General features: G+C 38.8%; 1 protein-coding gene across 2 annotated transcripts in view; it reads left to right on the top strand.

Moving 5' to 3' along the window:
• Positions 1-23,179, top strand: part of IARS1 (isoleucyl-tRNA synthetase 1) — a 518,275-nt gene that overhangs the window by 33,169 nt on the left and 461,927 nt on the right. For both annotated transcript variants that reach the window (XR_010067094.1, XM_063291856.1), the window contains exons 13-19: positions 3,539-3,637; positions 12,117-12,243; positions 12,775-12,848; positions 15,586-15,780; positions 16,702-16,788; positions 17,209-17,292; positions 19,310-19,457. Coding sequence is in view for 1 of the 2 variants with exons in the window: in XM_063291856.1 (XP_063147926.1) it covers positions 3,539-3,637; positions 12,117-12,243; positions 12,775-12,848; positions 15,586-15,780; positions 16,702-16,788; positions 17,209-17,292; positions 19,310-19,457 (814 nt within the window). In the remaining variant the exon portion in view is untranslated. The remainder of the gene's footprint in view (positions 1-3,538; positions 3,638-12,116; positions 12,244-12,774; positions 12,849-15,585; positions 15,781-16,701; positions 16,789-17,208; positions 17,293-19,309; positions 19,458-23,179) is intronic.

Genomic DNA, 23,179 nt, shown 5'->3' with positions numbered 1-23,179 from the left:
TGTTCTGGGCCAGCCATAGTCTAGCCAGAGGAAAACCTGGAATGATTTGTCTCTTCTTGGTTCAGCTGAAACAAAATATGAAACCATTTTGGAATTCCCATTTCCCATAGGAAATAGAACCTTGGCTGCAAAAATCTGAATGATCACATGACAGCAGCAAAGGTACAGAAAAATCTTCATACTTTCCAGCCATTTAATTGTCATCTGGAGTTTTACAGCCAGCTGATTTTAACAGCTGGAGATGGGGGACCATTGAATAAACAGAGATCACGTAAATTGTTGTATTCAAAGAGCATCACCCAAATATACAATTATGTAGGTCTTTGTATACTTTATACGTTTAATGTTAGGTCCTTTAAAAAAATAAAGCTGCTCTAGATCTAAAGATTATGTAATGTATACTGTTTGGTTCTTACCTTGCTCCAGCTTTCAAAATACATATCTAAACTTCCTGAATTTAGTGGCTTAAAAAGATTGAAATGAGATCCAGGTGACTAGGGCAGAGACAACATCATCACCTGCAGACTAAACACACTGATACAAAAAGAGGGGAATCTAGATTTTTGCAGCCCAAGTCTGACAGAGTTAGCTGTCTAGTGTTCTTGCACTAGAGCAACCAGGGACATATAGATGTGCTGACTGGAAGGAATGTGGGGAGATAGCTCTGGCTTGGTATTTCTGATCTCTAACCCAAGAGGCAACCCTTTCCGTCAGTTACCTTCTCCAGGGCATGAGGGCTTCCTGGCAGAAAATATTACATTAATTCCAGTCCATTAAAGGGTAAAAACAAAGCAAGCTTTCTCTTCTAAATCTGTGTTCTCTATGCTTAAACTTAACCTTGCAGATAGTCAGGAATATGCTGTCTCCATCACGATTTAAAGATTTTTCATTTTTCATTTTATCTTGGTTGGCTGCCAGAAAATGAATTGCAATTTCTTCTTCCTGGTAGAATTAAAAAAAACAAAAAAACAGAGAGGAGGTCCTGCAAAAATAAAATAAAAAATCCCTCCCTTCATGGCTCCCAGCATTTACATTCTCAATGTAAATTGCATGTACCTTCTCAATACTCAGTGGCAAACCGAGGAAAACAGCAGTCGTGAGTCATGCATGCACTCCTGCTGATCAGAGCAATTCTTCTTCTACTTGTGTTGCTAAAGAAAACTGCAGCAAACAGAACAAGGTCAAAAACCAACAAGGTCCAACATGCCTTTGTAGCACAGTGCCCCATAGACTGCAACAGTGACCCACCACGCTCAGCAGGACAACTAGTATGTCTTTTGCATTTTAATGTTTACTTTGATTCCTCCGCAAAAAAAAGAGCACAATGTACGTAATGAAAAACAACGAACAATGACACCAAATCAAACACGCCATTGTCACAGGGCTTACTGTGCTAATGATGGCTTGGTCAGTTTAGGCGTGCCTGGGTGCTCTGTGCCTCTGAAGGTTACCCGTTCACCACATAGGTATTCTGAATCTCCGCATCAGAGGGAAACAAGACCACGCAGGGTGCACGTGCACTGCACAAATACACCAGCAGGCTAACCAAATTAACATGTGCCAGTACTTTTGCAATTGTATCACTTGTGTGCACATGCAGACACCTTTAATGTAATGTTGCCGCCCTCAGGCCTCTTATTTAACATTGACATGAAATTGTTGGGTGAGGTCATCTGTCAGCATGGGATCAAGTGTCATCAGCCCAGGCTACCCAGCGGATGCTGTTGAGGCATTTTTCCGCGGTGTCTAGAGAATATGTGGGTCTGGCTGGGGAAGAACAGGCTTTGGCTCAGTCCTGACAAGGCTGATTAGCTGTGGGTTTTAATGCCCCCCACTCTCCATTTAATGATCTTCCATCATTGACTCTGAATGGGGTAATACTCCACCAGGGAGAGTCGGTGTGCAATTTGGGGGTTCTCCTGGACATGCGGTTCTTGTTCACAACAGCTGTGTCCAGGAGAGCATTTGCATAATTACATCTTGTGCTCCAGTTTTGCCTAGATCAGGAGGTACTGCTCATGGTCACTCATGCCTTAGTCACCTTCCATTTGGGCTCTTGCCACCCATTCTACATGGGGCTGTCCTTGAAGAACACTGGCTTCCAATAGGGTTCTGGATGCACTTCACAGTGCTGGTTGTCATGGGTGCACTTCAGTGGCTCCACATGGCATGGGGACTGGTTTCTTGTGGGACTGTCTTTCCCTGATAGTTTCTGCCCATCCCTCCAGATCAGGCAGAGTGGGCATGCTGCAGATCCCATCAGGGAAGCTGTGTTACCTGGTGGGTCCTAGGAAGTGTGCCGTCTCTGTCCTGGCACCTATCTTGTGGAACAGCCTCCCCCTGATGTACGAATAGCCCCAACCCTGCTGGCCTTCTTGAAGGCCGTGAAGACCTGGTCATTCCCCTAGCACTGGGGCCAGGGTGCTGATGGAGCTCTAATATGGGTGCAGGTATATCTGTTACGTTGCTAGTGAGATATTTAAGGATATTTTTAGGGTATTTGGTATTTTTATGTAACAGATTATAATTTTGTTCTATTTTTATCTGTTTACTGCCCAGAGTGCCTTTGATGGATGAGTGTCTATATAAATATGCTAAATAAATAAATACTTGCCTTGGAGGTGGCAGGCACTGCTGGTGTATCTGGATCACCATTGCCGCTATGTGCCACAGACTGAGATCCAAGAGGGAGCTGCTTGCCCTCAATTCTTGGACTACTAACAGAGGGGAATGGTCTGACTGCCTGAAGCGTCAACACAACCATTTCCTGCTTGCTTACCGTTTTGTCTTCCCAGCACTGCTCCTTTCTCTTATCCATTAGGCAGACACAAAATGATTATCAAAATGACTGCAGAGCCTATGGGGGGAGGTTTGAACATTCTTTGCTGATAGGATAGAATGCAAAGCTAAATGTTCCACTAACGAGGAAGTGATTCAGAAGGATAGGAAAGAATATGGGCACCTCTAACTCATTCCAGACCTAGCTTCTTTATTCATATATTTTTCTCTGCAAGTCTCATTCTTTTGCCTGCAAGGTTTACTGCTTCTGCCTCCACTATGCGAGTTTCATTAGTCAATTAACAAAAGATTCAGAATTATTCATGAGACAAGAGGCAACCTAAGAGCTTTTTGTCATTCATGCCCTTGTAGTAATAACATGTAGTAATGTGAATGGAACTGAAGATGGGCAGTAATGGGCAAGACATAGCTATGTGGAGAACATGTGCTCTGTCTATCTGTTGCAATCAAGTTAGCTGTAGCTAAATACATTTGTCTGCAAGGTATAAACAACACATGAATGATATTTCTAAGTTTGGTATAATGAATCTAACCCTTTTACAGATTTAGCTAAAAGAGTATCTGATGATGTGCTATAACCCATTTAGTTAGATTTGGCTGCAAGAGGTACAGTAACATTCCACTTAAAATCACTTGGAGTCTATCCATTAGCTTTTAGATGGAAACCAAAGATGGTCATTCAGACTTTGCAGGATAACTTTAAAAAGATACTTTCTTCTCTCTGTTCAATTTCTTGCAGGTCAGATACGCCTCTGATATACAAAGCAGTTCCAAGCTGGTTTGTTCGTGTGGAGCACATGGTGGACAAGTTGCTGGAAAACAATTCTCAATGTTATTGGTACTGTAATCTGCTCTTTTTTTTTCTGTTTAACAATGAATTGCATAAATACCTGGTTAAATCTTAATTCTGGTTGCATTCAGATGCCTTTTTAAAGATGTGTTGACAGTGGTTCGTTGTGGTAAGCTCACAAAGTACCCAGATGTCATCCTTTGGTCTTTAGTTCTTGTTTTATTTCTTTTTCATTTTATTTTTCTGTCTTAATTAGTATAATGTGCTTTTAGCCATAAAAATCTATAACAAAATCACAATTCTCCAAAGTGCTGATGTTTCATCATGCTTTATTCTTTTATGCTTTGAGGGTAGTTCTTTGTTGACAGTGGTGCTCATTGCCTTCCCCCATCCCCTTATTCTCCTGAGTATGCATGTAATTGTTCTTTAGCGGGAATTCCAGAATTTTAAAAGGGTTTAAGCGCTGCATTTTGGCATTGGTTCTCTGCCTTGTCTCTTTCTGTCCTTTTAACTTTCCCATTTAGATTAGAAATAATTTTTTTTGTATCTGTACAGGGTTAACTATCTATCAACATGCATTATTTCTTTTTAAAAATATTCATGTATGACAAAACTCATTCTGAGGAGGGGAAAGAGGTGCATTAGTCAATAGGAAACGTTTAGCACATGAAGGCCAACCTATTGCTCTTCAAAGATGGTTCCTGTGAGAGAGTATGGGGAGACTGGGAGAAAGACTAGAGAGAGACTGGACATAAACATAAACTAAAAAAATGGCCAAAAATATTTAGCCCCACCCAGATTTGTAATATCACCTTCCAGTTGGAGTAACAAGTAATCTTGATAGAATTGTTCACTACTGATCTAGTGCTTCTGAGTTAATGGAGCAATTGGCTAAGCAAGCAACCTTTTTTTTAGGTTTCTTTGGGCATTAGTGATATAAATTCCTGCTGAATCATCATATCCTTTCCATTTAGAGTTTAATATTGCTATGCTCTTTGCAGCAAACGTTGATGTTCACACAGCTACTATTCTCTGTTGCTCTAACTTTTTGTTGAAGCAGACTGCTTTGCTACAGAACTTCATATGCTGAATAAGATGGGCTAAAAAGTGCTTCTAAGAATGTTAGGCGGTTCATATTCTACTGAATGCTTGAATAAGTCTAGGATGTTATAAATATTCCCAAAGATACATAGGCATTTGACATTTCTGAAATCAGTCTTGATTAGAGAAGGAATCAGAATGAGTTTCAGGGTGAGATAACATCTGGAACACTGTAGACCTCTTCCTGTACTGGAAAATAAGGAACCATCCCTGAAAAGGCCAAATTGGAACATTGTGGGAGAAAAATAAAATGTTCTAGAGAATGCTGGAACACTCCGAGTCTGGAATCAGGCGCACAACTAATCAGTATTCCTGCATTAAGTTGATAGGGAGTTTTTCTCCAAAATGTTTACCCTTTCACCATATTGCATCTTGTGGAACTATATAAAAATTGCTGCCTTTTCCTTTTTCTACATGCCAGCCAGTGGCATGGGAATATGGCACGTACATATTGCCAAGTGAACTTGATCTTTGTCTTATTTGAATTTTGTACAGTTGAATTCTTGACCTGGGAAAGCCCAGTAGGATATCTTTGTAAGGGTAATCTTTCCTTGTTTTGATGGTTTTCATTTTCATACAATGAAAACAAAGGCATGTACTAGTTATCAAGAATGAGAAATAAACCTATGCAATAGTCTTACTGAATAGAGCTTGTTCACTGATATCTTGCTGTTCAACCCTTAGAGCATAATGCTTGCTTTGGATCTGGAAAGATAATTAATGCAAGGGGATCAAATTGTTTTTTTCTTCTTAATGCTTCATGACATCAGGGAAGAAGGGTTTTTTTCCTAAATCTACAAGTTTATCTGCTGATGAGGATAGTATCTTGTAATGATAGAAGCATTTCATTGAGCTAAATTTAAATAGGTCCTTTGTGTCAGATTACACAACTGCTGCCAGTGTTACTGACTGGTTTATGGTAAGCAGATGAACGACTAAGATTTTATAAAGAGTCAATAGAAATAAAGCCTTTTATACTTATTGCTGCAGTGCTGATATACTAACAGGATAAATAATAGTGCTAAAGTATTTATCTTGTATGTTAATTGGCATCTATACCATGCTTTAAGGTTTAAAAATATTCTGTGATAACAAATGATATTTCTGCAAGTAATCAAGGCCTTAATTAACTGGCATTTAATATTTTTATGAGATGTATTTACACATGACCATTTACAGTTCAAATATATTTGGTTATGATTTGGGGGCTGCCTGAAAAGACTGATTAATTCCCAATTTTTGGCAGTCTAATATGCTATTTTCAGACATATTTTATGTATACAGTTTCATTTTAGATGTGTACATATTAACGCTTGGACGACATGTCATCAAAATTGCTGAGGATACTCAAATGTCTATAGTTTTGTCCACTTTGGTTGCATGTAAAGGTACAAGGCCGCTGCCTGATAATTCAGTCAAGACTCTTGAGGAATTTGCAGTGTTCTGAATATAAAAATTCTGGAAGAGCAAATGCCTTCTAGATTCCGTCAACCTTTGGAATTTATCATGATGCTTGCACTGCCTATAAAATAATTGCTGATTGTTAGGACTTAATTTCTCTTAGGAATTCTTTTTATTCCTTATAGATGTTTTCTCTGATGAACTAGATTTGATATGATTTGATAAAATTTATAACATAATTGAATTGCTAATTAGTTTTTAATGAGATAACTTAATACTAATATATTTTTGAACTGACATATTTTAAGGTCCCAGGAATAGCTGATCTTAATCTGTGACAAACGATCCTGCTGATCATTTAAAAATGAATAAACACAAGTTCTAGAAATAGGCTACTGCAACAACATAAAATTTCTTTTGTTAATATTTTATTTATTTATTTTTCAAATTTCTATTACTGCCTATCTCTCCCAAAAGGGGGACTCTGGGCGGTTTACAATAAAATCAAAATTAAAAGCATATAAATTACATATAAGAGACCGATAAATAAATATAAAATAGATATAAAATCTAAGAGGTGAAGATCTTATTCGTTGGGGAGAGATCTATGGTGCTAGCCACCCCCAATATTAGTTTTCCCCCATATTATGTCTAGGAATTTACTAACTAAAATTAAGATTCCAATTATCTATCTAACTAGAGGGAACAAAATGCAACTAATCTGAAATCTCAGATGGAATTGTCACAGAGTAAGAATCTGTAAAATGGTGAATATAAACTAAGTAAAACAATTTGGAATGTATAAAATGAGAAGTGACATACAAATGTTTTACACAAATACAGTGTTTATTTTATAAATAACACATCTCTGACCTTCTATTTCCCTTATCCACAAGAGCAGCTGTGCCTATAATTCTAAAATTCTGTAGAGAGTATAGAGGATGACCTTGATGGAGAGAGGGAAGATCTGTTACCAAAGTAACAAACAGATAAACATGGCTTAAGCTCATACAAAGACAGAGATTTACAAGACACCTAAGACTGGCACTCCCTAATTCACATGAAGATAAAAGAGGGAGGAGGGGAAGCACATTCAGACTTGCAAGATTCCATTACTATAGCCATTCAATTAAAAGTAATTTTAGATCTATGCAGATCTTGTTTCTTGATCTGGTCTACCTTGAGGAGCTGACAGATTCCCAGTGTGGTGTGTCCATGGGCTCTGAGATATCTGTAAATAACCGATAGTCCGTCTCCCCGTATCATTTTAAAAAGCTTCTTGTAATTTATTTTTTAAGTAAAGCTATGATGTTCCAAAGCAAAGCGTCAGTCTCCAATATTTTTCTTTCCAAGAAAGCCTGTGGGCTAATTAAGGTATTCTTTGAAAACAAAATTGGCAGCTGGCAGCAACTCCTTTGTTTGGGATTGTTCCTATCTTTCCAGAAAAGAGAAGCTAAGCATAACTTGAGGGGCCAAAAGGGATGGGGCACTTCCTCATCAATTGACTCGCTGACTAATGGGTGTTGTTCCACTGGTCCTACTGTCCATGACAATCATTTGGTGAAAGGGCAAGCTTCCCCAATGGCATCTCTTTTGGAGACCTGCTACAATATGTTCTCCGCTTCCTAGATGTGCCCATTATCTGAGAGAGGTTGGAGTTCTGTACTGTGATTTGTCCAAGCTTTTTGCCATCACACCTCCCTTTAGTGTTATCCTAATGGACATTCGTTCCCTAAAAATCCAAACACCAAAATGAAAAAAAAAATGAACAAGGAAAACAATACGATGAAACTTTGGGAAAGGTGGATTTATTGTAACAATGTACAACTAAAAGGTTCCTCACAAATCCCCTGGACTCTGTCTGCACCTCCCCAAGAGAGGTGCACCTCAAGTTTGGGAAACCCTGGTCCAAAGCAAGTTGTGAGTGGTGGGTTGGCTAATAGGGATTCCACCCACTGAGTGCAGTTGAAGTGGACAGGTTTTATGGTCTGATAATTTGGAGCTGATTACACTTTTCCAAATCAACATCTTATAAGCAAGCCATAACAAGACTGTAAAACTAGATGGCAGTATATACTGGAGTAAATAATTGCTTTATAAAAGTATCTCCTGGTGGGACATAAAACCAGAAATGCACATAAATTCCTTATATGTGTCCCTGCAGGGCAAAGCAACTTGCAAGATTTGTATAGTAAATACAAGTCCCTTTTTAAATCTCTTTTTGTTTTCTTGTTTGGTTATTGTTAAGAATAAAGTATGCACTAGCCATAATTATTCGGTAACGTAAAAAAATTTGTATTTTAAATATATGAAGAGCATATCGAACTTTTGCCAAGATGCATAAAGGGGAAAGTGACTGTAATGAAGGTGGCAGAAGTCCAACTTGCTTTTTCTCTTATATATATACCGTATCCCTGTTAGGCCCTTAACTTAGAATTTCCTTTGATACTTCAAATCTTTCCAGTCTGTAGTTTATCTTGGGCTGTTTTTCAGACTCCCATTGCAAGATTACTGAAGGAAACCAATAGGAAAAACTTTCTGGTTTACAAGGTAGATATGAATGTCTGCACCAGAGGCAGCAACCTGCTCTTGACTGGGTGGCATGCTGACAGCAGTTTCAGTGAATTCCATAAAAGGAACTATTGCTGTATTATGAAACAAAAGTAGAGTCAGCTGCCAGGCCGATCTGATTCCTGGCATTAGATTTACAAACAAGCCAGGCCTTAAGATTTCCCAAAGTTCTTGTGAGTTATGATCCTTCTAAGATTTCCTGAAGAGCAAAGTTTATGTTGTAGGCTCAGGAGCTTCTTGTTGTAAGCTCTGAATGGTATTTGGGAAAGGGAGCAAAGGTGTAAGAGAGATGAATGGTTGTCATTGACAGGCTTGTATGCAGGGATTCGAGGACACAGTTCTTGATACAAGTTTAATTAGATGCTGTAGAAGCCATTAGTTAGAAGAAGGCCAACTCTGAAACCCAAGCTATATAGAGAGCAGAGCCCAGGTTTGAATCTTAACAATTTGTTCTCTTGCTCATGTATCATAAGGGTTGAGGGACATTCATTTTTGGGCAAGAGGAACAATTGACACTTGGGCATTGTTAATGGACTGGAAGAACAAATAGCAGAAGATATGGGTAGCTTAGTGTTGAACTGTTGAGTTCTTGGTGTTCGCTGAGCTGGGTTGTTTTCCAACAGTTTCATTACTAGGGTAGGTAATATCATCAGTGCCTGGGAGAGTAGAGTTTGCTGATTGTTTCTATATAGTAGCTTGCCCTGCCAGTCTGTCAATGATAGGCTATTATAGCCTTTCATGCAACAATTAAAAAAAAAAAGTTGTTCTTTGGTGGAGGCTTGCCTGCATGTCCATTTCTCCCATCTGTGTGCCTTCTGAAACGTATGATGCCCATATGTGCTATGTACTAGAGCATCTACGTAGGTTGCTCAGGGTTGAACTAGTGGTTTCTTGGTATTCTCTGGGCTTGGTTGTTTTCCTACAGGTGTTTCATTACCAGACCAGGTAATACCTTGTATCAGAAGAGTTTGGTCTCTCTGTTTGCTTCTGACATTGTGTGATCTAGCCCTGACAGTCAAGGTAATATTCCTGGGTATGGAGGGAGAAGGATGAAAGAACTGGGAAAATATATTCAGTGAGTTAGTAGGTGGCTGAATTTGTGCAACATGTTAAACCAGGTTAACAAAATACAGTGGCTGCATTCATGTAATATGCTGTTCCCAAACAAATAAAACCATGTTAATATGATTGATAGGTATAATATGATGGCTAGGTTCATACCGTGTAATCATAACATGCTGCACTGCAAGCTACCCAGCCTCATTTCAGTCTAGTCTAGTATGTAATAGAATTCATATGCAAGAGTATGCAGGAAATGGAAAGAACCCATATGGTTCATGTGTTTTCATGACATCTGAGGGTAACTGATAGAAGGATTGTGCACTATCGTATAAACCAAGGTTCACAGGTAAGAATACCACATGAGAAATGTAGGCTGTAGGATTCATGGATGATATCAAGTTCTACTTCTTTTCCTCATTAAATCTGGCTACGGGACTGGATATATGAATCAGTAATTTGAAATTGGTAATGGACTAGATGAGATGAGATCCCATCAACTGAGTGATAATCAATCTGTTTTGAAAGATCCAACCTGTGCCTTAGAGCACTGCTGATTTTTTTTTGAAACTCTGTTAAGATAGAACCTTTCTACAGATCCATGTTTTGAGCCCAGTGAGATGAGTGAGACAAGTTGCACATGTCTCTGCTTTTGAAAATGGTCTAGAAACTTCAGCTGGCTCAGAATAAGTCAGGAAAGTAATTAGCTGGGGAAGGCTGTAACGATCATGTCAAGGTGCGGATTCGCATCTGTTTGTTGATACAGGTGGGACTTCGTATTTTTATCGTTGTTACTTGGGGGAGAAATGTTGCCCAAGAGTGTCTTCGTATGTTAATAGTGAAATACAGCATCCTTCCCCTTTTGACTGCTACTAGAGAACAGCCTACATGGTCACTAGGAGTCAAAAACAACTTGATGGCACATAATCAATCAATCAATCAATCAATCAATCAATCAAAGAACAGCAGTTTATTCTCTACAGTGCCTTATGGGGAATTTCTCTATATTTTATACTTTATATTGCAGTTGTTCAAGAGTTTTCTCTTCAAGCAGAGTGTACAATTGCTATAGATTTTGCTTCTTAATATTTTTGTGTTGTACTTGGTGCTTGATTAAAAAAAATACAGAAGTTCAAATTCTAAAAAAATATAAAGCATGTTGTAAAATAATAAATCATTTTGCTTATATTGTTTCTGGATTTCTACTTAGCAAATTAAACTGTAGCAGGTTTTTTAATCTACTCAGAAAGAAAGATGCCACCTATCCATATCTTGAAGTAGAAAGCTATTGTATCAAACAGCAAGGTTGCAAAGTTCATTTTTCACATTAGTGGGGTGCTCAATTGCTCTTTTATCTTAATTCAGTTTTCCACTTGTGGTTTTAAAAATTCTCGTAAGGTCAGCATTAGGAGTGCAACTGTAATAAGTTGAGACTCTAAAATCTTTGAAGACAATTACATTCATTCTCTCAAGGCAGGAAAACGAATAGTCAGAAACCTGATTTTTTAAATTGTTTGAATCATCCAATATATTTACATGCATGCACATAAACATGCCCACACTTATATTAAATATTAAAAATTTGTATGTATCTGTATCTACATCTCCTCCAAACCTAAATTCTGTAGAAAAGTCAAGAAAATATGCAGCATATTGAAGCCCTATTTTATAACGTAAAATCTGTAATGAATTTCTGTTTTGACTGATTTTTGTTCAAGAAAACTAAATATTACTATTTAATATTATTTTAGGATCAATCAAAATCTTTGGTTAACCATTGAAAAGATGGAGGCATTAGAGAGAGAAAAACAAACATTTAGGCATGCATCAAGAATTTTGCATGGAAGCCACTTAGTAGGTTACAGAAGAAGGTCATGTTCACCATTGAGCAGCCCAGTGGATGGCTGAGATGTAGAAGCACAACAAATACTGGGGGAGGGATGACACTCCTGATGGGCCAGTGCTAAGAATCGTTGGTAGAAATGTAAGTGTCCTAACAGCCAGGAACCACGCTGAGACAAGGAACTGGTCTCTAATGTTTTATTGCTTGTACATAACAGGAATCCTAACAAACTGAAGCAGCGTGGGAAAAACCCAGACATATAAACCCCAAAGGTTAAGGCGGTCCCGATCTGTGTCTCTTTGAATGGCTGCCCAATTCCTCAGTGCTACGCATGCGCTTAACAGCCTGCATGGGAGCCCCCTGCTCGCCATCCTTACTCATGACATCAAGTCTTAATGGCTAAGGATGCTAGAGGAGATTTCATTAGGACTGGGAGAGAAGATTTCTCCTGATAGTTAACTATGGTTAAATGAGCAAAGAAGTATCAGCCAACCCTGGTAGAGAATTTATGCATAACAGTGCATAAATAAGAATCTTTTTTAAAACAATTAGGGTTCCTGACTTCGTGAGAGAAAAGCGGTTTGGCAACTGGTTGAGAGATGCACGGGATTGGGCTATTTCACGAAATCGTTATTGGGGAACACCCATTCCATTGTGGGTCAGTGATGATTTTGAAGAGGTATGTAAGAAAAGGTTGTACAAGAATGAAATCTTATTTTGATCTGTGTGTCATCCTTATGAACTGAATAACTTGATAGGAGCCTACTTTATATTTCTTGCTCATGTTCAGAGATGAGATTCCTGCTGATTTTTATAAGCTATTGTATGGCCCTGAATGATCCATTTTACAAAGATCGGCAACACAGGAGGAAATTCCCTCCCATAGCTGGCTTTTTTGATGCTTAATTTCTGAGCCTTGTTTGAGAATAGGCTCATGCAACAGATTTAGCAGTTGTGGGACACTTCTAATACTGCACTTAGCCAGCCTTTGTCAATACAGACTGTCAAATATAGCCCTCATTGTTAAAAGGATACAGTATTTGATTTTGAAAAATGTTGTGTTCATATTTAAAATTAAGTATACATTTAAAACATGCTGGTTAAACCTATGACGTCAGTTCCTATTTTGCAATTACTGCTTCTACATTAAATTTAGAGAAATTATTATTTTTAAAAAATCAATAAAATGCAATATATTGAATGTTGGCAGGTGGTTTGTATTGGGTCTGTAGCAGAACTGGAAGAACTGTCGGGAGTAAAAATCACTGATCTCCACAGAGAAAGGTTAGTGATTATAGTAGAAGCAAATAAAGGTCCATTACAGCTTATCACTTGTCCATGTTGAATTGTTATTAAAAAAAAAGAAACACACACAACCTTAATTATGGAACATATATGGGCAACCATGTATGGCTCGTCCTTGGTGTGTCCTTTTAGCAGATTCTCCTGCCATTGCAATGATGGATGTGCTGGTGGAGACAGTGTTTGAGAAGAACCTTCCTTGTGCTCTCTCCTGTTCAATGGAAATGAATAAGAATTCATGGGGAGAGGGACAAGATTAAAGGCTTTTCCCCCTCCCTGAGAGATTATGATTGCACTGCTTCCTTGCTGCTAATCGCAGTCTTCCCTGTGTTAGGATTGCTGCTGTCACTAGAGAAAAAAAAGTCATAATTAGTATCAGTGGAGAAGAGGTGGAAGCTTTAGTCTCCTTTTCCATAGCTTTTCCATGCATTGGCATTATGGGAGGAGGAAGCAGCTCTTGTCTACTCCCATGGTAATCCTGATAGTGGGGGATGGGGAGAAGTAACTTTATAGATCCCAGTAGCACTTGTAAGCTGTGATCTCATCTGCCAACCCTTCCTGTTATATAATCCTTGTTACTAATTGTTCAGAAGGGACAATATGGTCTTCCCCCCAAAAAGATTGCCTGCTCCTGTTTTAGATCCTACAGTTTGGGCAAGTCAATTATTAGCTAGTATATAATAATTAGCTGCTGCAGTAATGGATTCTTTCGTTGGCCAGTGGATGAGACTAGATCATCTGTAAAGTGCCTTCCAAACCCTTGCACTCTATGATTTTATAACTTAGAAAAAAATTGCTGTATGACACTCTTAACTCAGTCTACAACACTCAAATAAAGTCTGCTGCTACCTTCTAGTAAATTCTAATGAGTAGAGTGAGAGAAACTCTTAGAGTTGCGCCTTAAAAGTGAACATTGGCATGAGGCTTTGGCTATTTTTCTGCCAAAAACCACTCCAGCCTGTATAGCATTATCTTGATGGTAGACTACTATAATAATTTTTCTTGGATGTCAGATTGATTCTGGACTGAGTTGAATTGTGTAAGATTGCATAGGGGAGCAGTTCACATGTAATTTAGAAGGAGATGACTCAGTGAGAAACAGTTTATTTCTAGTATTAATGAGCTAGCATAGTACCTTTCAGCAGCCATTCCTGTTCAAGGCTCACAAGCAGGAAAGAATTAGTCTGTTGGTTCTAAGTGCTTTATTGGCTTAGCTGTAGATCAGTTCAACACTGAAATAGAGATTATACTCAGGCTGAAGATTGTAAATGAGACCGAGGCATCCATGCAGTAAGTCATGTTAAAGAATTCTTGCCTGCACACTAGAGCAGAGAGTAAGTCAGTATGTGAACTTACTGTGGGAGATAAAGCCCGGAAGTCTGAAATTTCAGAAGCTGAAATGGAATGCAGTCTAAGGGTTGAAAGCTGGTGATAAATCCACAGCTCAGAAAGTCAGGAGGAACTAGGAACTTGAAGCTAGCAGAATACAGATCAGGAAATGAGAGAATTGTTTCTGACAAAGAGTAGGCCTAAGAGATATCCTCCTACTGCAAGAGGGCCTGGCCTTGATTGATTAAGGGAGCTGATGCCTTTTCCTCTTAAGGAGTCACACAAATGCCGCTGCTTAGCTCTCTTCAAGGGCCATCTCACTTTAGGAATGACCCTGAGAAACTGTGGCTTGTCTCTCCCTTCCCTACCTACCTACCAACCATACACCAATTTCAATGACTTGATTCACAGCAGTTTTTAGTAAAAACAAATATCCACAGTATGAACAATACAGCATCTGAGGTAACTGAAACAATAAAGCCACCCAAAACAGATGGTGTCCATACACTAGGGAAAAACCTTATGGGAAAGCTCAATCTTTACCTTTTTCCTGAATGTTGGTGGGGGGGAGCCTGCTGTCAATGGGGAGGCTGTTCCAGGAAGTCAGTGCTACAACAGAAAAGCAGCAGCACCTGACAACAGCCCTCCCAAACTTTTCAGAATTGGAGTATCAGCATCAGTTTCTATTGAGATGATGTTCTTGGTCAGGATCACATTCTCTGACTGGAGAATGTGATCCTGGAGATATCTACTGTATGTACCAAGCCATGAAGGGCTTTATAGGTTACATCTGGACCAATTTCTGAGTAATCTTCAACGATGGCCCCACCTAGAGTACATTGCAGTTTCATAGTGACATTATCAGAGTCAGCATCCCCCTGTGCCAAGCCAAACTCATCAGTCATGGCAACTACCTCAGGTGACTGCCTGCCTGATTGGTCCTCAGTTATCAGCTGAAAATCCATGAGGTTCTGTTCTCCAGGTTCAGAGTCTGAGGTGTCCATAACATCCAGCACAAGACTTTATATTTGGCAAAACTGAAAGCTTATAATCTTGAGTTGTCTACTTAGGTGCGGTTTTTGGAAAATATGAAAGCGCATTTTAGTAAACATGGAATTGTCAACCGTCTCATTTACAGAGTTAATAAAGACATCCTCAAGTTGTGCTTGAGTTCTGGGGATTAACATGGATACACTTTTCATGGGAGCCATTGAAAAGGTGTCTGCCATTTCCTGCTTCTGGGATTTTTTTCAATTGCCCAGTCTTAGTTTATAGCTCTGGTATTCCTTGTAGTCTTCTGCTGAACTTAGGATCACTTGTTAGTTAAGGCTAAGTTTCTACTTCTGAAATAAATTTTCAGTATCTGTTACTGGAATTTTTTTCTCTTTAGTGTTGATCACATAACTATCCCTTCATGCTGTGGCAAAGGTGCCTTACATCGTGTTTCAGAAGTGTTTGACTGCTGGTTTGAAAGTGGAAGTATGCCTTACGCCCAAGTACATTATCCGTTTGAGAATAAGAGAGAATTTGAAGATGCTTTTCCTGCTGATTTCATAGCTGAAGGCATTGACCAAACAAGAGGATGGTAATAGTTTTATTATTTATTCTATGCAAGATTTTATAAATGTAGTGCTTGAGAGTTCTGATCTTAAAATAGCACTGCATTTATCTGAATGGAAGATCCTGAATCTAAGACTACACTTTCAAAAGGAAGCATAGATGATGATGATGATGATGATGATGATGATGATGATGATGAGCAAATAATGTACAAAACCCAAAATCCTATAGCTCCAGCAAATTCCTCCTGAAAGCAATCCTTAACATTTCCCCCAGTAAATGTCTTTGTGACACACTTGTATATGTGTGGAAAACTGTATTATGTACCTATAGCTGCCTGAAACCACAGTACCAAAAATGGACAAGGGTAGGACAAAAATACTTAAATTTGACCAGGCAAATAAGAATTAACCCCACCCCTCTCAAGTTGGCTGGTGACACTGGCCCCTGGCTAGACTGTTTGGACCATTTGCATTTCCCACTAATTTGCCAGGTCTTTACTAGCTTCCTGCATGGCATTAGGATGGAAGCCATCTGGATCTCTGGGCAAATATCATTTCAGAGGGCAGTTGAGCCCTGGGCAGAGAAGGCAGTCTTCCTGGGTTCCACAAGATGGGTAGAATACAGTAGTTTAAATATACAGTAGTTAAATATAAATATTTAACTATCATTTATAGTGAGCACTCAACTAAAATGTTTCGTGCATATATACTGGAAGCCAGTAATTGGAAGATAATAATGCAACTTGATACTTTCCACAAGATTCTGTAAGAAGAATATAATTTTGGACAATGAAGAGTTGGATTCTTCTTAATATCTCCATGCTTTCAAATGCACTAGGAAGAATCAGCTTGGTATAATTAAAAAATTTAAACATACAAAGAGTGAAAGTATATTATTTTAGCATCAACCGACCTAGAATCAGCTAGTATCACTTTTTTTTCAGGTTTTACACTTTGCTGGTGTTATCTTCAGCCCTCTTTGGAAAGCCTCCTTTCAAAAACGTAATTGTAAATGGCCTAGTTCTTGCCAGGCAAGTATTATATTAATATTTTGCTCCTTATTAAATTTCTGCTGCCTGTGTTGAAAATTTTTTGTGGGTAATCCTTGATGTAATAAAATATGTATTCATTGGGCTCCTTAGCATAAAATAGTGGTTCCTTCAGAAGGGATTCAGGTTTAACTATCGTTTCAGAGTGGATAAAATAAACTAAAAAAGGTTTTGGTAATGAGACCTAACCATGGTTTTGAAATAATAGATGTGGATTGCCAAAGTTATGGTTGTTTTTCCATCTGTATTTTGCAGCACATTAACAACCTTTTTAAATGTAAATGCTTCCTATCTTTTGCCATACAAATATTGAATAGATTTCTCATGGGTAGTTGAGTTAATGTGAAAACTGTCAGAAAGGTGTGCTTTATTATAGTTTATTATATGTTTAATCCCTTCTAGTGATGGGCAAAAAATGAGCAAACGAAAGAAGAATTATCCAGATCCAACAAAAATTGTAAACTCTTATGGGGCTGATGCACTCAGGTACGAATGTGCTGGTCTTCTCTTCTTGTTCTCATTCATTTCTGCGAGTCTCTGATGCCCTTAGGATGTATTGGGCTAGCATGTCTATCAGCCATGTTGGCTGCTAATAGTGGGAATTATAGTTCTTTATTTTTCAAAAAGAGGAGCTTTGGGAAGGTTGGCTTAGGAACACTCAACCAAAACTTGGTTTTCTAGAGCTTGTCCTATTTGCTGCTGCCCATGCACTGGCAATACATAAGTACCTTTCAGATGTGTGAAAGTGAAAATAAATTTTAGAATGTCAGAAAAGGACCATAATGAGAAAGGTGTTAGGATGATACAATGCATTCTTATTCTGGTTTATGAGCTGGTTCAGTTTATTTGGTTGCCTCATACAAATGTCTCACCTGGGCGTAATGTAATAACATTGTCCTCTAGAACATAATTTTAAACCTATATTTCCTACTTACACTTTTTTAAAGCATTTAGTAATCCTAGGCAAGCTGTTAGAACATATTTTTAAATAAGTAGATAAGTGATTGTCAGTTATTAATTTAAAATAGGAAAATGGGCAACAAGTATTGAAGAGCCCCATTCACACAACATGGTCAATCAGAAAAGTTAATGCAGTATTAATCCCAGATAATCCAGAAGAGTTAATTTTAGCCCAAAAGAGCCACAAGAGTTTTGAGATCTAAACCAACTCTCTTTTGTCAATCATATCATGCAAACAACTTTCCTGAGAGGAGATGATGATGATGATGATAATAATTATTATTATAATTTATTAAACTTGTATGCCACCTGGCTCACAACAATCAAAGAAATTACAATAAAGTCAATAAAAGATGGCAAGTGTGACAGACGAGGTGAATGAAGTAAGGGGTCTCACTCTTCCTTGCCAAAGGCCTGGGTGAAGAGCCAGGACTTCACGCACTTCTAAACAACAGCAGAGTGGGGGCCATCTGGATCGTGGGGGGAACCTCATTCCAGAGGGCTGGCACTGCTACAGAGAAGGTGCACTTCCAGGTTGTAATGGATGATATTGTTTAATTGAAGGAACCCTGCAAGATCAAAGTGAATAGAGATAAAGTCTTAGAAGGACTCTGCAAAAAATGAGGGTTTTCTAGGAACACCATCTCCTTTTAGTCCCCCCATCCCCATCCCCCCTACAGAGGCAAAATTGTAGAGATGGGTAAATACCCCTCTTTGATATATGGTGAGGGTGACCCAATAGCACAGTCATGGATTTAATTTGTTCTTGTTTTGTTTAAAAACAGGAAAGAGAGAGAGAGAGGAAATAAATTTACAATAGGTGGAATATTGGAAAAAATACATATAGTTAACTTGGGGATTGTAGATTGTGTGCTGCTAGTGCTCAAAGGTGAATCAGTTGACTGGACGAGGGACAGCTGGGTCAGCTTTGTCATGTGAACACAGCTAGTAAGTTTATTGAGCATCTTCTGAATCACTGTATGACTGGTCTATCTTCAGCCATTAAGAACATTTTGGGTTCTTTTGTTTTTTGACTCTTGGCTAAAATTTGTCTTCATGGTAATCATGCATAATTATGCTAGCTGGGAATTCTGGGACTGTGCCTGGAAAGCATCAAGTTGGGGAAAGCTGCTGCATGAAAGCATGAAAAAAAAAACTTGAAATGAATCATTGTTCATGGAGTTGAGAACAAAATCCTTTACAAATGTGTTTCTAAAGTTGCATTCAGAAGAAAAAATTAGAAATAGGATAGTAATTAATAAAATATCTTAAGTACATTAAGCTGATCTATGAATGCTAATGCTTTTTTATATAGCTAAGATTTGTGGGGAAGGCTTGCAATTACCTTAATACCACTGATTAGGGCTGCTGTTTTAATAGGGTAAGTTGTATGTTAACAAAGTTGCTAAGCAACATCAACATATCTTTCCTGAGTATGAGTTAAAGGATTGTCAGAATTTTAAGGTACACATGTTTAAAGAGGCTGCTGAATATTCTTAGAAAGCAGAACAAGTTTTCTCTTTATTTCTATTTGCTGCTGTAGGTTGTACCTTATAAATTCTCCAGTGGTAAGAGCAGAAAACCTAAGATTTAAAGAGGAAGGTGTAAGAGATGTGCTGAAAGATGTCTTTCTGCCCTGGTATAATGCCTATCGTTTCCTGATTCAGAATGTTGTCATTCTGCAACTCAAGGTACAAAGCTTTCAGATATTGCCAATGAATGCATATTGGAGATTCTTGCCATTATTATGTTGTGTTTTAAAAAATGGAATTGTTGGTCATACAGTATGCTATCTGCTTGTGTATTTTTTTAATGATGATGATGATTTATTCAATTTATATGCCACCTGACTCCCAGCTATTCTGGGCATTTTTCACTGACATATTCTGACTCAATATGCATTCGTGCAATTTTAAAATTAAATTGAACTCTAGTTTATCTTTGCATTTATTGGAGCCATTTGTCACAATGATTAGAATATCGGATTTGGCGTAGGGAGATCTACATTTAGATCCCCACAGCTATGAAGCCACAGGATACACTTGGGTCTGAAACCATTGCTCTTAATGTTGTTCTGTTTTGAACATTTAATGTTAGATGCTAAGGCTGAGTTCCTCAAAGTGGTGCCTGTGGACATCTCTGTTGGAGCTTAGCAGGCTTCTTGTGCAAATTTTGCAAAACATTTAATAAAAATGTTGATGGGAAGTTACTGTCCTGATTACCAGGAAACACACTGAGGCGAGGACTTGGTCTCTAATATTTATTAGTAGTACTTAACAAGAATCCTAACAAACTGAGAAAGCGTGGGAAAACCCAGCCATATAAACCCCAAAGGTTAAGGCGGTCCCGATCTGTGTCTCTTTGAATGGCTGAACAGTTCCTCAGTGCTACGCATGCGCTTGACAGTCTGGGTGAGAGCCCCCTGCTCGCCATCCTTACTCATGACATCACCCTCCCCTCCAGATTGATATTCCATTTCAGCCCCCTCCCCTCCAGAGTCTTGATAAGATATGTTGTCTGCTTGTAAAGTCTCATGAGAACTTGGCAAAGAAGGCAATTCTTCAAAGGACAACTCCTCCACGGACGAAGCGGTGCTGCCCTCCCAATCCGATAACGCCTCCGAGCCAGGTGGCTGCTGCTAATTGCTGGATGGCGAGCCGCATTTCTTGGTTTTCTGAAGACATTTCTAAACGTATCTGTTTAATTGCTTGTTCCTCCCTCTTTCGATGGGAGTAGGAGTTTGTTAGGATTGATGTCCTGATTACCAGGAAACACACTGAGGCGAGGACTTGGTCTCTAATATTTATTAGTAGTACTTAACAAGAATCCTAACAAACTGAGAAAGCGTGGGAAAACCCAGCCATATAAACCCCAAAGGTTAAGGCGGTCCCGATCTGTGTCTCTTTGAATGGCTGAACAGTTCCTCAGTGCTACGCATGCGCTTGACAGTCTGGGTGAGAGCCCCCTGCTCGCCATCCTTACTCATGACAGTTACAAAGCAAATCACCCAGTCCCCAATGTCATCTTTACGTCTAAGAATAGCTCTGGCCATGCTCATAAATTGAATGACAATAAAGGCTAGTTAGAAGAGGAAAAATAAAGAAATATAGAATCACAATGTATGAATTTGAAGATCCTGAAAAGTCACCTAGTCCATCACTCTCCTCACTGAATTGTAGGAGGAGAGGTATGTTAGAGTGGATCTATGCGTCTGATGAAGCGAGATGCAGCTTGTGAAAGCTTATTCCTCTGAATAAAATTTGTTAGTTGGAAGAGGTGCTACCAGTTTCCTGGTTTTTCTCCTCAGTGCAGGAATCCACAAAATCCAACTTGACACATGGCCATCCAGTTCCCAGTTGAGAACCTCCAGCATGTGGAAGTTACAACATCTTCTAATATTCAGCTTGAATCTTTTTTTCTTTTAATTTTTATCTGATGGTTCTTGTCTTGCTCTCAGCTTCAACAGAGATTTAAGTCCATCCTCCCTTACATGGGACACTTTTTTAGATTTTTGTACACAGCTATCTTACTTTCTCTTAAGCATGCTGTAATGGTATGTGGGAATGACCTTGGGAGACAGGGGGAAGAGATGCTGCCTAGGGAATGATCAGACAAGAGAAGGGGGAGCCTGCAGCTGCATAACAGATAGAGAAAGAAACTCAGGAAGGATCCTCCCTAACTTACGAGGCTGTAAAAAGAGTCGGTGGGAGATTTGTACTTTCTGACTTGCAAGATTCTGTTAATATGAACTGCCCAGAATCCCCTGTATGTGGGAGATGTGCGGTGATAAAAATATAATAAATAAATAAAGCCAGCCAGCCAGCCAGCCACACAATAAAGTAGAATTAGCTCATCTGGTTGTGTTTCCTGTCTGGTCTACCTGGGAAGGCTGACACATGCCCATCTCTTTTAGTTATTCCTAATAGGACTTGGTTTTTAGACCACTTATTACCCTGGTAGTTTTGTCTGGACCTGTTCCAACTTCTCCATGTCTGTGTGCAATGTGCAGAACTGGATGCAGTATAGTAAATCTGAATGCAGTGCTACTATAAATGCAGCCCCAAATTGCATTGATCTTTTAAGCTACACAATGAATATTTAGTAAGAAAATACAACTTCACTTGTACAATATATTTTGCTCTGGAAGAAATTTCTTCTAGTGAATGCATTTATGCATAGTTTTCCTGATCCAACCAACAATGATCTGTTATTGTGAGAATGAACTTGTGCTGTTTATAAACCAATATTGTGCTGTTATTTTTTTCTGATTTTTGCGTCACAAGAAACTGGGACTTATGAGCCAGAATGGCTACCCTGATGGCATGTGTGCAACCATATAAATAAAGGAAGCATACCTGAATGCAGAAAATCAGTAGTACTGTCATGAGTACTGATGGCGAGCAGGAGGGGGCCCCCATCCAGGGTGGGAAATGCATGCGTAGTACTGAGGAATTAAGCAGCCATTCAAAGAGACACAGATCAGACCCGCCTTAACCTTTGGGGTTTATATGTCTGGGTTTTTCCCACGCTTCTTCAGTTTGTTAGGATTCTGTCTTATGTAGCAGTAATAAACACTAGAGACCTACTCCTCGTCTCAGCGTGATTCCTGACTGTTAGGACAAGTACCTTGGATTTGAAAGTAGTTAATTGGCCTGCTTGAGAGTATGGCTCTGAAATAATTGCTTTTCGGCTGTAATCCTGTGCACAGATATAAGGAAATAGTGTAGGACTTGGATTTAAGCTTACCTGGATCCTAGATTGGTTAAATATAACAATACACCAAGGTCTTCAGAAGCTTCTGAAACTTCATGATCCAAATTCTGATGGCAGAAACTTCTGTAAATCTACTAAATCCAAATCCCTTTCTTTCCTTGTCAAAGTCCTAGATTGAGCACCATAATCCTGCCATCTTTGAATTAGCATAGCCTTATATTATCTAGTGTTGTAATCAGTGAGATGAATTTTTTAAAAAAAACTGTCATGAAGGAAAATCACTGCCCCCATGAATCAAGGTGGGATAAGCAACAAGACTTGCAAATGGTAAATTGCCCCTCGTCCCACCAGTATCATAGGTATGTGTCTTCTGCCTCTGGGACCAGTCTTTGGAATTGATCTGTGCATTAAAATGGTGACAGATATGCAGTTAATTGTTATGACAGTGTATCTGATTTGTAGAATTTCAATAATAGCAACAACAATAAAAAACACGATGACATTATAGGATGCTTACAACTAAATGAATGTAGTTAAATATTGGCTTCTTTCTCCCTCTTTGAGAACTTGGTTGAAGATTCCTGGTTTAATGAATGTTTGTGTCTGTCACACTGAAGATTTAATCTGTGCTCTCAGCAACTATTGCATTTCACAAAATTCATTGTGCAGAGAACCTAGCAGATGGGTTATTTGGTAGGGA

This window comes from Candoia aspera, chromosome 2, assembly GCF_035149785.1.
Source record: "Candoia aspera isolate rCanAsp1 chromosome 2, rCanAsp1.hap2, whole genome shotgun sequence".
Taxonomy (NCBI): domain Eukaryota; kingdom Metazoa; phylum Chordata; class Lepidosauria; order Squamata; family Boidae; genus Candoia; species Candoia aspera.
This window is presented reverse-complemented; position numbering and strand designations above follow the sequence as displayed.